The 15240-nt window shown below is 38.4% G+C and overlaps 1 protein-coding gene across 1 annotated transcript; it reads right to left on the bottom strand.

The window, feature by feature from the left end:
• Positions 1-484: 484 nt before the first annotated feature.
• LOC116583091 (nucleosome assembly protein 1-like 1-A) lies at positions 485-2206 on the bottom strand. The gene is made up of 2 exons (XM_032331073.1): positions 1503-2206; positions 485-556 (listed from the first exon to the last, which is right to left on the bottom strand). The coding sequence occupies exon 1, from the start codon at positions 2204-2206 to the stop codon at positions 1511-1513; it is 696 nt and encodes a 231-aa protein (XP_032186964.1). The 3' UTR covers positions 485-556; positions 1503-1510.
• Between the last annotated feature and the right edge of the window lie 13034 nt (positions 2207-15240).

Below are 15240 nucleotides of genomic sequence, written 5' to 3'. Positions count from 1 at the left end.
CATGGTCTCAGGGTCCTGGGATTGAGCCCCGCATTGGGCTCTCTGCTCAGCAGGGAGCCTGCTTCCCTTCCTCTCTCTCTGCCTGCCTCTCTGCCTACTTGTGATCTCTGTCTGTCAAATAAATAAATAACATCTTAAAAAAACAAGAATACAGTAGGGGCAACCACACCCTTCTTTATGTAGATTGTTTATAAGTTTTTTAATTAATTGGAGGATGAATAAAGGAACCTAAAACAGGCTTATCAAATGATTGAAAGTGATTCCTTTCAATAATTGGTGGCCAAAACAAAAATATACAAAGATAGATTTAAGTCATTGTAATATATCTAAAGAGTCTGCAGCTTATTCATTTTAAATGAACTTTTATTTTCAACTTTGAAATGCTGTCATATCTCTCAAATATATGATGACATTAGAACAAGACCAGTGGTGCTAAAGTTTCAAAAGACAAATGAAGTGGTGATGCAAAAAGACAAATGAATATCAGAAAATCTCCATTCCTTGAAGAACAAATTCATTGTGGCTTTCTTCGTTCATGTCTTACTATGCCTCCAAACTGTAGATGAAACAAGAGACAATTAACAATTGAACTTGATTGAAATGCAACAGTGACTTTCTAAGTCTAAGAATAGCCAATCCTATTTATGTCTGAGCTAAAATGAGAAATCATGTATCTCTCTTACAACCCAGACACCTGGGTATAAGCATGCTTTTGCATACTCTGAGGTCCTCCATTCTGTGACACAACAAAATCAACTGTTATTTGCCAAATCAAAAAGGCTTGTTTGTTTGTTGTGAGACAACATTCAGGTATGTACACATTTCTTTTGATTTTAAAGGCCTATGCTCTATCCATAAACTACACTCATTTACCCCCCAGGGCCCAAGTTCCAATATCTGTAAAAGAAGAAAGTAAAAGGAAAGGACAAAATATGTTGGATATAGATTGAGTTAATTATCAATCCAGTGATTAACAATAATCTTACCATGACTATTGTTGTTTTCTTTTCACTGTCCCCTGAAATATAGACATTTACAACTGAATAAATGGTTTAAATGGCTGATAAATAAACAAATAAAATTCTAAATAAAATTCTTAACGATTCCTGTGATAGTCACATTCTCAAAGGAATCGTCTCCTACTTAGCATAAAAGACCATATTTCTGTGGCTACATGTTGAAAGCCCAGCTGGTATTGATTTATGTTCCTTTAGCCGCTTGTTCTGGCAACCGTGTTCTAAACAAACATTGGTCTCTGCTACCAGGCTGACACATCTCCCACCCGTTGAAGACTCACAGCTACACCTGAAAGGACTTGAAGCTGTGAATGAAGTACATTTCAGAATATGCTGCCTTCTACACCGACATCCAAAATTAACACCGAACTGGCTCACAGACCTAAATTTTTGACATTTTGTTATTTACTTTACTGAGAAAAGTTAGAAGCATAATTGATGTAGGTCAGGCATGGCTGGATGATACACAAAGCGATGCACAGATACCTGGGTTCTCAGGAACTGCTCTCTCCTGGGCCCAGATGCTTTTCAGGCCCTTTTTCAGGTTCTTCATTTCTGATCTCTTCTGCTTTCTTTTCCTCACCTCCAGCTTCTCGGGCCTCATCATCAGAGCTTCCACACTTATATTCACTGGCTTCATTGGTGAAGAATAATACGGACTTCGGGACCAGAATTTCACGGAAAAAATAACCCAATCTAAAATCGGTGGCGACATCGACTACTCTGCCCTCAGGAGAATCAGGAGGACAGAAGTAGGTGAAGAAAGAATAGCGGGGCGTCTTCTTGGTGGTGGATACAATGCTTCTGCGGTCCTCATATTTCTGCAGCTTGCTCGTTTTCATGGTGACATTTCTCCCCTCTTTCCAGTAGATCTCGCATCCTGTGCTGCTGATAATTTCTGGGCCTTTGGAGAGGAAGGGATCGGAATCATCGGGGTCTGATCGCATTTGGTATGTTTTAGTCAGGATTTCATTGAGAAAGTATTCGTTGGACTTGAAGATAAATTCTATGGTGAAGCTCATTGGTTCCTTGAACCCTGAAAATTTAATTTTTACATCTTTCAAGTGCTCGAGTACAGGTTCATCATTTTTTCGGATCATCCTCCCAAGGATCTTCACATTTTTAAAAGCTGTCAACCAAAAGTGAGGTATGCCGCTTGTTGGCCCTTTTCCCGCAGGCTCTCTTTCCATTTTCCCCCACGCGCCTTCCTGGACAGCTACTTGCCACTGACACTCACCTTCTGTGGGCTCATAGATTGCATTGACGATCTCAGATCTCTTATCAAACAGAGGCTGGTAGAAGACCGCATACTTTTTCTCTAGATCGTGAAAATCTCGGTAGAATTGAGCTTCCACTTGTGCATATTGGGCCTGAAGATTTTTGAGAGCTTTGACCCGCTGCTTCACCGCTAAAGGCAAGTGCTGAGCACCGCCTGCCTTTGAGCTGGGTGCCCCAAGAGGGGCTGCAAGGGCGCGAGGACTTGACGGCCACTCGCCAACCTGGACCTTGTCGGGGGCACAGGCCCCAGCTTCCGAGGACTTGGAGGCATCGCCCAGGGCCTCGTCCTCTTTTCCGTGAGCCTCTGCTGTGGGTTCCTCTGCCTTTTGGGATACAGCCTCCTCTGTTGGTTCCTGCGGCCCCCAGGGTGAGGTGCCCTCTGCCTGGTACTCGCCCACCCGGACCTCCGCTTCCTCTCTCGGGTGCCCCTGGTCCTGGGGAGCTGGTCCTTCTCCTGGCTCTTCCACCTCTGGAGGCGCTGGTCTCTCTCCAGGGTCCTCAGGCTCCCGGGAGTGGCGCCTGATTCCCATGCGGCCTGCATGGGGCTGGACCAGGACATGGTCATTATCATGGATACGGTGTAGAAGGGAATGGAGCAGAGCCCTGAAGAGGGACCGAAACCGTGCCATGAGGGTCTCAGGAGCGGCCGTGGCGACTTCTGGGACGCCTGCGGGCACTTGGCCATTGTCTTCCTCCTGTTCAGTCTCTTCCTCTTCCTCCTCATTCTCTTCCTTGTTTTCACCCTCCTCTTCTGACTCATAGTCAGACTCCTCCTGGTTCCCAAACTCAAACTCAAACTCTGGCGACTGGTACTCATAGTCTTCCTGATCTCCAAACTCAAACTCGAACTCGATCTCCTCTTCCTCCTCCTCTTCTTCCTCCTCTTCCTCGTCCTCTTCCCCCGCCTCCTCCTCTTCTACCAGCTTTACCTCCTGGCTCTGTTCTGCGGCCTGGGCAGCATCTTGCCCACCCTCCTCCTCAGGAAGGGCTCGGGCAACCCCTTCAGAAGCCAGGAAGGCTGCGGCTGCCTCGACCCCGTCCACCCCTTCTGAAGGGGACACCGGGACCCCAACGGGTCTGGGGTCCTGGCCACCTGGAATCAGACTTTGTTCCTCTGTGGCAGACATGGCCGGAGGGACTCGCCAGTCAGTGCCTCAGCTGGAGTTTTGATTGTGGGGCCGCGACAACCGCGGTGAAGATGGCGGCCACTGAAGTGACTGCCCCTGAGGGGAGGCTGTTGGCAGCAGGACCTGTCAGGAGGCGGTGGGGGTAGCAGAGAAGATGACTTCAGAGGGTGCAACAGTCTGTGAAGGTGCCCGTGGAAGTCCCGCAACAGCAAGCGCAGAGGGGCAGCCCAAGAACTGGCCAACCAAGACTGCACCTGAGGTGGCAGTGGACAAGGCAGGAAAGATTCTGTTGGGCTAGTGACAGGAGCAGGAACTTGGAAGGTTCAGCAAGGGGCCACTTCCTCCACCATGAGCTCGAAGCTCATTTGCTGAGAAGCAATGATTGACATGCTTGTGGTCCAATGGCTGATGGGGGTCTTCGGCTCCTCTCTAGGCCCTAAAGTACTATTTGAGTTATTCTTTAATCCTGCACAAGTCCCCACTTCTTTATTCTATCTTTGAGAGTCAATCAGTGTCTAGATATGAGAGTACTTTCGGGTATATGAACTGATTTGTTTCCCAGTTTCCTCCTGTGGTTGACTCATGCCAATAGCGACCAGTTATTTTTTTTTAAGTGGATAAATCAAGTAGCAGTAATTGTAAAATCCTCACATAAGAGAGGGACAGAGAATTGGGATGATTTGGTAGCATTAAAACTACTTGGAAGAGAGGAGAGGAGATTGGAAAAGAATAGGGAACCCATAGATTCATCTGGTCCCTTGAATTCAACTTGATAGGTATCAAATCATTCTGAACACCTGTAAATTAAACCAGAAATTTAAGAGACAATTTGCTGCAATTCTACAAATAGAAAAGTGACCAATTTCTGCAAATTAGGAGGTGTGGAGAAGTAAAGCTAAGGGGATATATTGGAAGATAGGCCGAGGGGGGCAGTAGCCTTTGTAATTGGAGACTGGAAAGTGATATAGCTGCAGAGCCCAAAATTACAACTTTTAGAAGTCTGCTCTGGTGAGGGACATTTCTTCCTGAAAGGTGCTCAGGTGGCAACGTGAGGCAGAATCATAGGTGTGACAGTGTGGTTTTAGGATCCCTGGGATTACTGAAAGAACAGGGCTGCCTGAGTTTGGCAGCATTCACAAACATTGGATTGGGAAGCCGGCTGCAATCAGTGAACCCAGGAGCTGGCTTTCAGATCAGTGTTGCCATAAACTGCAAACTGCTGCAGGATTGGGCAACCACTCTTGCAAATTAATAAGATTGACAAACCCTGGCCAAAATTACCAAAAAGAAAAGAGAAAGGACCTAAATTAGTAAAATCATGAATGAAAGAGGAGAGATCACAACATCAAGAAAATACAATTATAAGAGCATATTATGAACAACTATACGCCAAAAAATTAGGCAATCTGGAAGAAATGGATGCATTCCTAGAAACATAATCTACCAAAACTGAAACAGAAAGAAATAGAAAACCTGAACAGATCAATTGCCAGCAAGGAAATTGAAGTAGTAATCAAAAATCTCCCAATAATCCAGAGTCCAGGGCCAGATAGCTTCTCAAGAGAATTTCACCAAAGATATAGAAAAGTAATACTTATTTTTCTGAAGGTGCTTAAAAAAATAGAAATGGAAAGAAAAATTCCAAACTCATCCTATGAGGCCAGCATTACTTTACTCTCCAAACCAGACAAAGATCCCACCAAAAAAGAAAATTGCAGACCAATATCCCTGATGAACATAGATACAAAATTCTCATCAAGATACTAGCCAATAGGATCCAACAGTACATTAAAAAGTTTATTCACCATGAACAAGTGAGATTTATTCCTGGGTTGTAAGGGTAGTTCAACATCCACAAATGAATGAATGTGATACACACATTAATAAAGGAAAGAAAAAAAGTACAAGAACCATATGATTCTCTGAATTGATGCAGAAAAGGCATTTGAGAAAATATAGCATCCTTTCTTGATTAAAACTCTATGCAATGTGGGGATAGAAGGAACATGCCTGAATATCATAAAAGCCATATATGAGAAACCAATAGCAAATATCATCCTCAATGGGGAAAACCTGAGAGTTTTTCACCTAAGGTCAGGAGCAAGACAGCAATATCCACTCTCACAACTGTTGTTCAACATAGTATCAGAAGTTCTAGCCTCAGCAATCAGACAACAACAAAAACAGAATATAAAGCATTCAAATTGGTAAAGAAGAATTCAAACTCTTACTCTTCACAGATGACATGATACTTTTTAATGTGGAAAACCCAAAAGACTCTACCCCAAAATTGTTAGAATTCATACATGAATTCAGCAAAGTGGCAGGATATAAAATCAATGCACAGAAATCAGTTGCATTTGTTTTTTTTTTTTTGAGGGTTGTTGGATGATTTTTTAATTTTTTCAATTTATTTATTTTCAGAAAAACAGTATTCATTATTTTTCACCACACCCAGTGCTCCATGCAATCTGTGCCCTCTATAGTACCCACTACCTGGTACCCCAACCTCCCACACCCCCGCCACTTCAATCCTCTCAGATTGTTTTTCAGAGTCCATAGTCTCTCATGATTCACCTCCCCTTCCAATTTACCCCAACTCCCTTCTCCTCTCTAACACCCCTTGTCCTCCATGATATTTGTTATGCTCCACAAATAAGTGAAACCATATGATAATTGACTCTCTCTGCTTGACTTATTTCACTCAGCATAATCTCTTCCAGTCCCGTCCATGTTGCTACAAAAGTTGGGTATTCATCCCTTCTGATGGAGGCATAATACTCCATAGTGTATATGGACCACATTTTCCTTATCCACTCGTCCATTGAAGGACATCTTGGTTCTTTCCATAGTTTGGCGACCGTGGCCATTGCTGCTATAAACATTGGGGTACAGATGGCCCTTCTTTTCACTACATCTGTATCTTTGGGGTAAATATCCAGGAGTGCAATGGAAGGGTCATAGGGAAGTTCTATTTTTAATTTCTTGAGGAATCTCCACACTGTTCTCCAAAGAGGCTGCACCAGCTTGCATTCCCACCAACAGTGTAAGAGGGTTCCCCTTTCTCCACATCCTCTCCAACACATGTTGTTTCCTGTTTTGTTAATTTTGGCCATTCTAACTGGTGTAAGATGATATCTCAATGTGGTTTTAATTTGGATCTCCCTGAGGGCTAGTGATGATGAACATTTTTTCATGTGTCCGATAGCCATTTGTATGTCTTGATTGGAGAAGTGTCTGTTCATATCTTCTGCCCATTTTTTTATATGTTTGCCTGTTTCGTGTGTGTTGAGTTTGAGGAGTTCATTATAGATCCTGGATATCAACCTTTTGTCTGTACTGTCATTTGCAAATATCTTCTCCCATTCCGTGGGTTGCCTCTTTGTTTTTTTGACTGTTTCCTTTGCTGTGCAGAAGCTTTTGATTTTGATGAAGTCCCAAAAGTTTATTTTCGCTTTTGTTTCCTTTGCCTTTGGAGACATATCTTGAAAGAAGTTGCTGTGGCTGATATCAAAGAGGTTACTGCCTATGATCTCCTCTAGGATTCTGATGGATTCCTGTCTCACATTGAGGTCTTTTATCCATTTTGAGTTTATCTTTGTGTACAGTGTAAGAGAATGGTCGAGTTTCATTCTTCTACATATAGCTGCCCAGTTTTCCCAGCACCATTTATTGAAGAGACTGTCTTTTTTCCACTGTATATTTTTTCCTGTTTTGTCGAAGATTATTTGCCCATAGAGTTGAGGGTCCATATCTGGGCTCTCTACTCTGTTCCACTGGTCTATGTGTCTGTTTTTATGCCAGTACCATGCTGTCTTGGTGATCACAGATTTGTAATAAAGCTTGAAATCAGGTAACATGATGCCCCCAGCTTTATTTTCGTTTTTCAACATTTCCTTAGCAATTCGGGCTCTCTTCTGATTCCATACAAATTTTTGGATTATTTGCTCCAGCTCTTTGAAGAATACCAGTGGAATTTTGATCGGAATGGCATTAAAAGTATAGATTGCTCTAGGCAGTATATACATTTTAACAATGTTTATTCTTCCGATCCAAGAGCATGGAATGGTCTTCCATCATTTTGTGTCTTCTTCAATTTCTTTCATGAGTGTTCTGTAGTTCCTCGAGTACAGATCCTTTACCTCTTTGGTTAGGTTTATTCCCAGGTATGTTCTGGTTCTTGGTGCTATAGTAAATGGAATCAATTCTCTAATTTCCCTTTCTGTATTTTCATTGTTAGTGTATAAGAAAGCCACTGATTTCTGCACATTGACTTTGTATCCTGCCACGTTGCTAAATTGCTGTATGAGTTCTAGTAGTTTGGGGGTGGCGTCTTTTGGGTTTTCCATATAAAGAATCATGTCATCTATGAAGAGAGAGAGTTTGACTTTGTATACACTGACAATGAGACAGAAGAAAGAGAAATTAAAGAATTGATCCCATTTACAATTGCTCCAAAAACCATGAGAAACCTTGGAATATGCCTAACCAAAAAGGTAGAAGATCTGTTCTTTAAAAACTATAGAACACTTATGAAAGAAATTGAGGAAGACGGAATAAAATGGAAAAATATCACATGCTCATGCACTGGAATAACAAGTATCGTTAAAATGTCTATGCTACCCAGAGCAATCTACACATTCAATGCAATCTCTATCAAAATACCATGAACATTTTTCACAAAGTTGGAACAAATAATCCTAAACTTTGTATGGAAATAGAAATGACCCCAAGTAGCCAGAGGAATGTTGGAAAACAAAACCAAAACTAGTGGCATCATAATGCAGAACTTCAAGCTCTATTAAAATGCTATAATAACCAAAACAGTATGGTACTGGCACAAAAACAGATACATAGATAAATGGAACAGAATAGAGAAGCCAGAAATGGACCCTAAACTCTGCAGTCAACTAATCTTTGAAAAAGCAGGAAAGACTATCCAATGGAAAAGACAATCTCTTCAACAGATAATACTGGAAAAACTGGACAGCCAAATGCAGAAGAATGAAACTGGACCATTTTCCTACACCATACACAAAGATAAACTCAAAATTGATGAAAGATATAAATGTGAGACAGGAATCCATCAAAATACTAGAGGAGAAAAAAAAATACTAGAGGAGAACACAGGCAGCAACCTCTTTGAACTTAGCTACAGCAACTTCTTGCTAGACTCTTCTCCACAGTCTCCAAAGGCAAGGGAAACAAAAGCAAAAATGAGCTTTCAGGATTTCATCAAGATAAAACCTTTTGCACAGCAAAGTAAACAGTCAACAAAACTAAAAGACAACCTACAGAATTGGAGAAGATATTTGCAAATGACATGTCAGATAAAGGGCTAGTATCCAAGATCTATTAAGTACTTCTCAAAGTCAACACCTAAAAAACAAATAATCCAGTCAAGAAATGGACTGAAGATGTGAACAGATATTTCTCCAAAGAAGACGTACAAATGGCCAACAGACAGGTGATAAAATGCTTAACATCACTTGGCATCAGGGAAATACAAATCAAAACCACAATGAGATACTGCCTCATACAATTCAGAATGGCTAAAATTAACCAGTCAGGAAATAACACATTTTGGCGAGGATGCAGAGAAAGGAGAAACCTCTCACACTGTTGATGGGAATGCAAGCTGGTACATCTACTTGGAAAAACAGTATGGAAATTAAAAATAGAGTTACCCTATGACCCAGCAATTGCATTTACTAGGTATTTACCCCCAAATATACAAATTTAATGATTCAAAGATACACCTGCACCCCAATGTTTATAGCAGAAATGTCCAGCATAGCCAGATTATGGAAAGAGCCCAGATGTCCATCAACAGAGATACTGATAAAGATAATACAATGGAATATTATTCAGCCATCAGAAAGGATGAAATCTCACTGTTTAGATTGACATGGATGGAACTGAAGGCTATTATGCTGAGTGAAATAGGTAATCAGAGAAAGACAATTATCATATGGTTTGATTCATTTGTGGAGTTTTTGAAACAGTGCAGAGGATCATAGGGGAAGGAAGGGAAAACTGAATGGGAAGAAATCCAAAAGGGATAAAAACAATGAGAGACTATAGGAAACAAACAGGGTTGCTGGCAGGAAGGTCGGTGGGTGGATGGGGTACTGGGTGGTGGGCATTAAGGAGGATATATGATGTGATGAGCACTGGATATTATATGCAACTGATGAATTAAGGAACTCTACATCTGAAACTAATGATGTAGTATATGTCTGTTAATTGAATATAAATAAAACTACTAGGAGCGTGCAATGTTGAAATTAATATAATGAGAATGGAAAGTTGAAGTAGTGTTAGAAAACATGAGCTGGAGTAAACATTGCCAAATTCACACTGAGTCTCCAAAGAATGAATAAAAAGAGAGGGATATTTCTCTCAAGGTAAACATGGCAGATATTGAAAAGAGCAGTCTTCCTATGGTGATTTCTGACCAAGTATTCTCAGACTTTGGGCAGTCCACTAAGTCAAAACCTCAGACGTAAGTAATTCTTAAAATTATGGTGAAGTAAAACTGTTTCATTCTTATTTTGAAAAGTAAAAAATTTTAACTGAAAATGTTTATTTGCAAAAAAGCATAGTAAATTATTTTTAAAATACCACCTTTTAGAAAATATTTATTGGTACATTCCCTTCATCACTCCAACCAAATATCAATGATTTTAACTTTACTCTGTTCTTACGAAGGAAGAGATCATATATTGCCATAAACAATTGGTTCCAATCTGGAATTAAATGCAGAAATCTTCTAATCCAACTCCTTCATAAAGACAATAAAAGAAAGTCACAATCCCAATCTGAGGTTTCAACTTGGTTTCATAAATGTCTCCCTGATGTGACCTTGTTGTGTTCCTTGCCATTTCTAGGCCTTGATTTTATCACCTGTCAAGTTAGAGAAATGGTACCCTAATTACATCAAAAGGGTGTTCTGAGGATGAGATAAAGTAATGGGCATGAAAACATTTTTCAGTGTTTCCTGAAATAATGCATACCTGTATACATTATATAAATAACATCTTTGTCCCATTCTTGAGTCATTTGAGAGGTGTTATTGATTACTGTCTTGTGTCTTCAGAATAAACCCTCTACAAGATTTTGGAGGAATACATTTTTCTCAGATATATGGGGTTTGATCACTAATTCTCTGGTTAAAAAGTCTGAGTTTGTTACTGGGTATTTACCCCAAAGATACAGATGTAGTGAACAGAAGGGCCATATGTACCTCAGTGTTCATAGCAGCAATGTCCACAATAGCCAAACTGTGGAAAGAGCTGAGATGCTCTTCATCAGATGAATGTATAAAGAAGATGTGGTCCATATATACAATGGAATATTACTCAGCCATCAGAAAGGATGAATACCCAACTTTCGCATCAACATGGATGAGACTGGAGGGGATTATGCTGAGTGAAATAAGTCAAGCAGAGAAAGTCAATTATCATATGGTTTCACTTACCTTTGGAAGATAATGAATAATATGGAAGACATTAAGAGAAGGAAAGGAAAAGTGAATTGGGGGAAATCAGAGGGGCAGATGAACCATGGGAGACTGTGAGAAAAAAACTGAGGGTTTTAGAAGGGAGGGGAATGGGTGAGCATAATGGTGGGTATTAAGGATGGTAAATATTGCATGGAGAACTGGGGGTTGTACATAAACAATGAATATCGGAACACTGCATCAAAAACTAATGATGTATTTTATGGTACCTAACATAACATAAAAAAAGTTTGAGTTTGTCTTTTATTTTAAGTAGCTTAGATACTTAAGTGTTTTGAACATCTCAAAGAGATATTTGAAGTTCCATGTTCATTGCAACATTATTCATAAGAGTCAAGATATGGAAACAACCTAGGTGTCCACTGATAGGTGGATAAAGAAAATAATGGTACATATATGTATATGTTCCATGATAGTGAGATATATGCAAAATAACTTACAAAGGCCAAAAAAACTGTACAATGGAAGAAAAAAGCTAGTAATTCTAGCTTCACAAAAAATGATTTATTAAAATCACTATGGATGAAAGCACGTGTTAGGTGGTTGCAAAATGAGTTTATCTCTGCAACTCCACCTTCTCTATGATCTGGTTTTATGGCTTGAGAGCCTGGGGGAGGTGCTGGAGACCACAAGGGAGGAAATGTTTGAGAAATAGTTGTATATCATAATTGTATGTGAAGGGAAATCAAGGGTGTTATGCCCCAAGGATATACATAAGGATTATTATGCGTGTTTAGACAGAAAGAATGGTGGGAGAGGGCTATGCTCAAGAAGGTTTTAGGTCACAGAATGGTCATCATGGTAGATTTTTCCAAGATGGCATTAGTATGGTTCATATATTATACAATGGAATGTTATCCAGCCATAAAGAGAAGGAAATCCTACCATTGTGACAACATGGTCAAACCTGGAGGACATTATATATATATTTTATTTTAATTCCAATATACTTAATATACAATGCTATATTAGTTTCAAGTGTATAATACGGTCATTCACAAATTCTATATATTAGTGCTCATCAAGATAAGTGTACTCTTAATCCCCTTCACTACTGCACCCATCCCCCTACCTAACTCCCCTCTGGTAACCATCAGTTGGTTCTCAATAGTTGAGTTTTTTTGTTTGTTTGTTTGTTTCTTTTCTTTCCTTTGTTCATTTGTTTTGTTTTTTTATATATTTATTTTTATATAAGAGAATCATATAGTATCTGTTTTTCTCTGACTGGTTTATTTCACTTAACACTAAACTCTCTAGATCCATCCATGTTGTTGCAAATGGCAAGAATTCATTCTTTCTTGTGGCTGAATAATAATAATAATAATAATAATAATAATACACACACACAAACACACTCACACAAACACACACACTCACACACACCAGGGAGCATGTATTCCTTTCAATTAATATTTTTGTATTCTTTGGGTAGGTACCCAGTAGTGGAATTACTGGATAATAGGGTAGATCTATTTTTTACTTTTGACGAACTTCCATGCTATTTTCTACAGTGGCTGTACCAGTTTGAATTCTCACCAACAGTGCAAGAGATTTCCTTTTCCTGCACTTCCTCACCAAAACCTATTGTTTCCTGTGTTTTTTTTTTCTTCATTTTAGCTATTCTGACAGGTGTGAGGTGATATCTCATTGTAGTTTTGATTTGCATTTTCCTAATGATAAGTGATGATGAGCATCTTTTCATGTGGTGTTTGTTGTCATCTGGATTTCTTCTTTGGAGAAATGTCTGTTCATGTCTTCTGCCCATTTTTAAATTAGATTATTTGTAGGGGTTTTTTTTTTTGGTGTTGAGTTGTGTAATTTCTTTATATGTTTTGGATACTAACCCTTTTTCAGATACGTCATTTGCAAATATCTTCTCCCATTCCACTGGTTGCCTTTTAGTTTTCTTTTTAATTAATTTTTTAATAAACATATATTTTTATCCCCAGGGGTACAGGTCTGTGAATCACCAGGTTTACACACTTCACAGCACTCACCAAAGCACATACCCTCCCCAATGCCTTTTAGTTTTCTTGATCATTCCTTTCGTTGTGCAGAAGATTTTTATTTTGATTTAGTCCCAGTAGTTTATTTTTGCTTTTGTTTCCCTTGCCTCAGGAGACATATCTAGAAAGAAGTGGCTACTGCTGATGTCAAAGAGGTTACTGAATGTATTGTCCTCTAAGATTTTTATGGTTTCACGTCTCACATTTAGGTCTTTTATCCATTTTGGATTTATTTTTGTGTGCTGTGTAATAATGGTCCAGTTTCATTCTCTTGCATCTAGCTGTCTAGATTTTTCAACACCATTTTCTGAAGAGACTGTCTTTTCCCCATTGGATATTATTTTCTGTTTTGTCAAAGATTAATTAACCATATACTTGTGGGTGCATTTCTGGGTTTCTATTCTATTCTATTGATCTATCTGAATTGTGAACCTTCAGCTTTGTTTTTCTTTTTCCTGATTACATTGGGTATTCAGGGTCTTTTGTGGTTCTGTATGAATTCCAGGATTGTTTGTCCTATCTCTGTGAAATATGCTGTTGATATTTTGATAAGAATTGCATTAAATCTTTAGTTTGTTTTGGATAGTATGTACTTTTGAACAATATTGGTTCTTTTGATGTATTAGCATGGAATATCTTTCCATTTGCTTATGTCATCTTTAATTCTTTCATAAATGTTTTATAATTTTTAGAGTACAGATATTTCACCTCCTTATTTAAGTTTATTCCTAGGTGTTTTGTTATTTTTGGTGTAAATAGAAACCGAATTATTTTCTCAATTTCTCCTTTTGCTGCTTCAATATTAGTGTATAGAAATTCAACAGATTTCTGTTAAATAAAGTAAATAAGATAAAACAGAATAAATATATATTTATGTATTATATAATAATATATATTAACAAAAATATATAATAATAAATAAATTAAATAAATAAATAAAACAGATTACTGTTTTATTCTATAACTATACAGAATTCATTGATCAGTTCTAGGAGTGTTTTGATGGTGTCTTCAGGATTTGCTATATATAGAAACATGTCATTTTTAAATAGTGAAAGCTTTACCTCCTTACCAGTTTGGGTGCATTATATTTCTTTTTGTTGTATAACTGCTGTATCTAGGAATTGCAGTACTATCTTGAAGAAAAGTGGTGAGAGTGGACATCCTTATATTGTTTCTGAACTTAAAGGAAAAGCTCACAGTTCTTCACCATTAAGTATCATGTTAACTGTGAATTTTTCATATATGGTCTTTATTAGGTTGAGGTAGGATCACTCTAAACCTACTTTGTTGAGGTTTATTATTTATTTGTTTATTTATTTATTTATTTATTTATTTATGTGAATGGATGTTGCTCTTTGTCAAATGTATTTTGTGAATCTATTTAAATGATCTTGTGATTTTTATTCCTTCTCTTATTTATGTAATGTGTCATGTTGGTTGATATGCAAACATTTAAACATTCTTGCATCCTGGGAATAAATTCCATTTGATCATGGTGAATAATTTTTTAAACATATTGTTGGATTTGGTTTGCCAGTATTGTGTTGAAGACTTTTGCATCTATATTTATCAGAGGTATTGGCCTATAGATCTCTTTTTTGTTATGTCTTTGTCTGGTTTTGGTATCAGGGTAATGCTGTCCTCATAGAATAATTTGGAAGCTTTCCTTCCTCCTCTAATTTTTTGAATACTTTGAGAAGAATAGGTATTAACTCCTTTTTTTTTTCAAGTTTCTCATGGGCTTTATTTTTTTAAAAAATACAAAGAAAGAACAGGTGTCAAGAGATTTGATTTCCATACTACCCTTTCATTCAACTCATATAACATATATTTATACATTCAACATCTCTTATGTGCCAGGCAATGCTTAAGGTACTAGATATGGAGCAGAAATAAGTTAGACAAAAATCCCCATTGTCCTGAAGGACATTCTAGGGAGCTCATCATGGGTATGAATAGAAAGCAGAATCAACTTCCAGATTTGTAAGGCAATTATCCCATGGAAAATAATATTCCAAGAACACAGCACATGATGCTGCCAAAGACCATAGCAACAATTATACAGCATTTGGTGCAAAGAAGGTACATAAACAAAATCTTGGTTTCAGTATTGCCAATTATTGTATGCAACTTGTTTATATGATAAAGTCTAATCATAAATTCACTGAGAAAAAATCTTCTTTTAAGAGGTTAATCATAGAATCACATTGTTTAAACACTCATGAAGACCCACTCATGAATACAGTTTCTTCTATTGGAGAATGTCACTTGAAGGATGGCTATCTTCT

The sequence above is a fragment of the Mustela erminea genome, chromosome X (assembly GCF_009829155.1).
Source record: "Mustela erminea isolate mMusErm1 chromosome X, mMusErm1.Pri, whole genome shotgun sequence".
NCBI classification, from domain to species: Eukaryota; Metazoa; Chordata; class Mammalia; order Carnivora; family Mustelidae; genus Mustela; species Mustela erminea.
The sequence above is the reverse complement of the archived record's forward strand: the minus strand, read 5'-3'. Positions and strand labels throughout refer to the sequence as shown.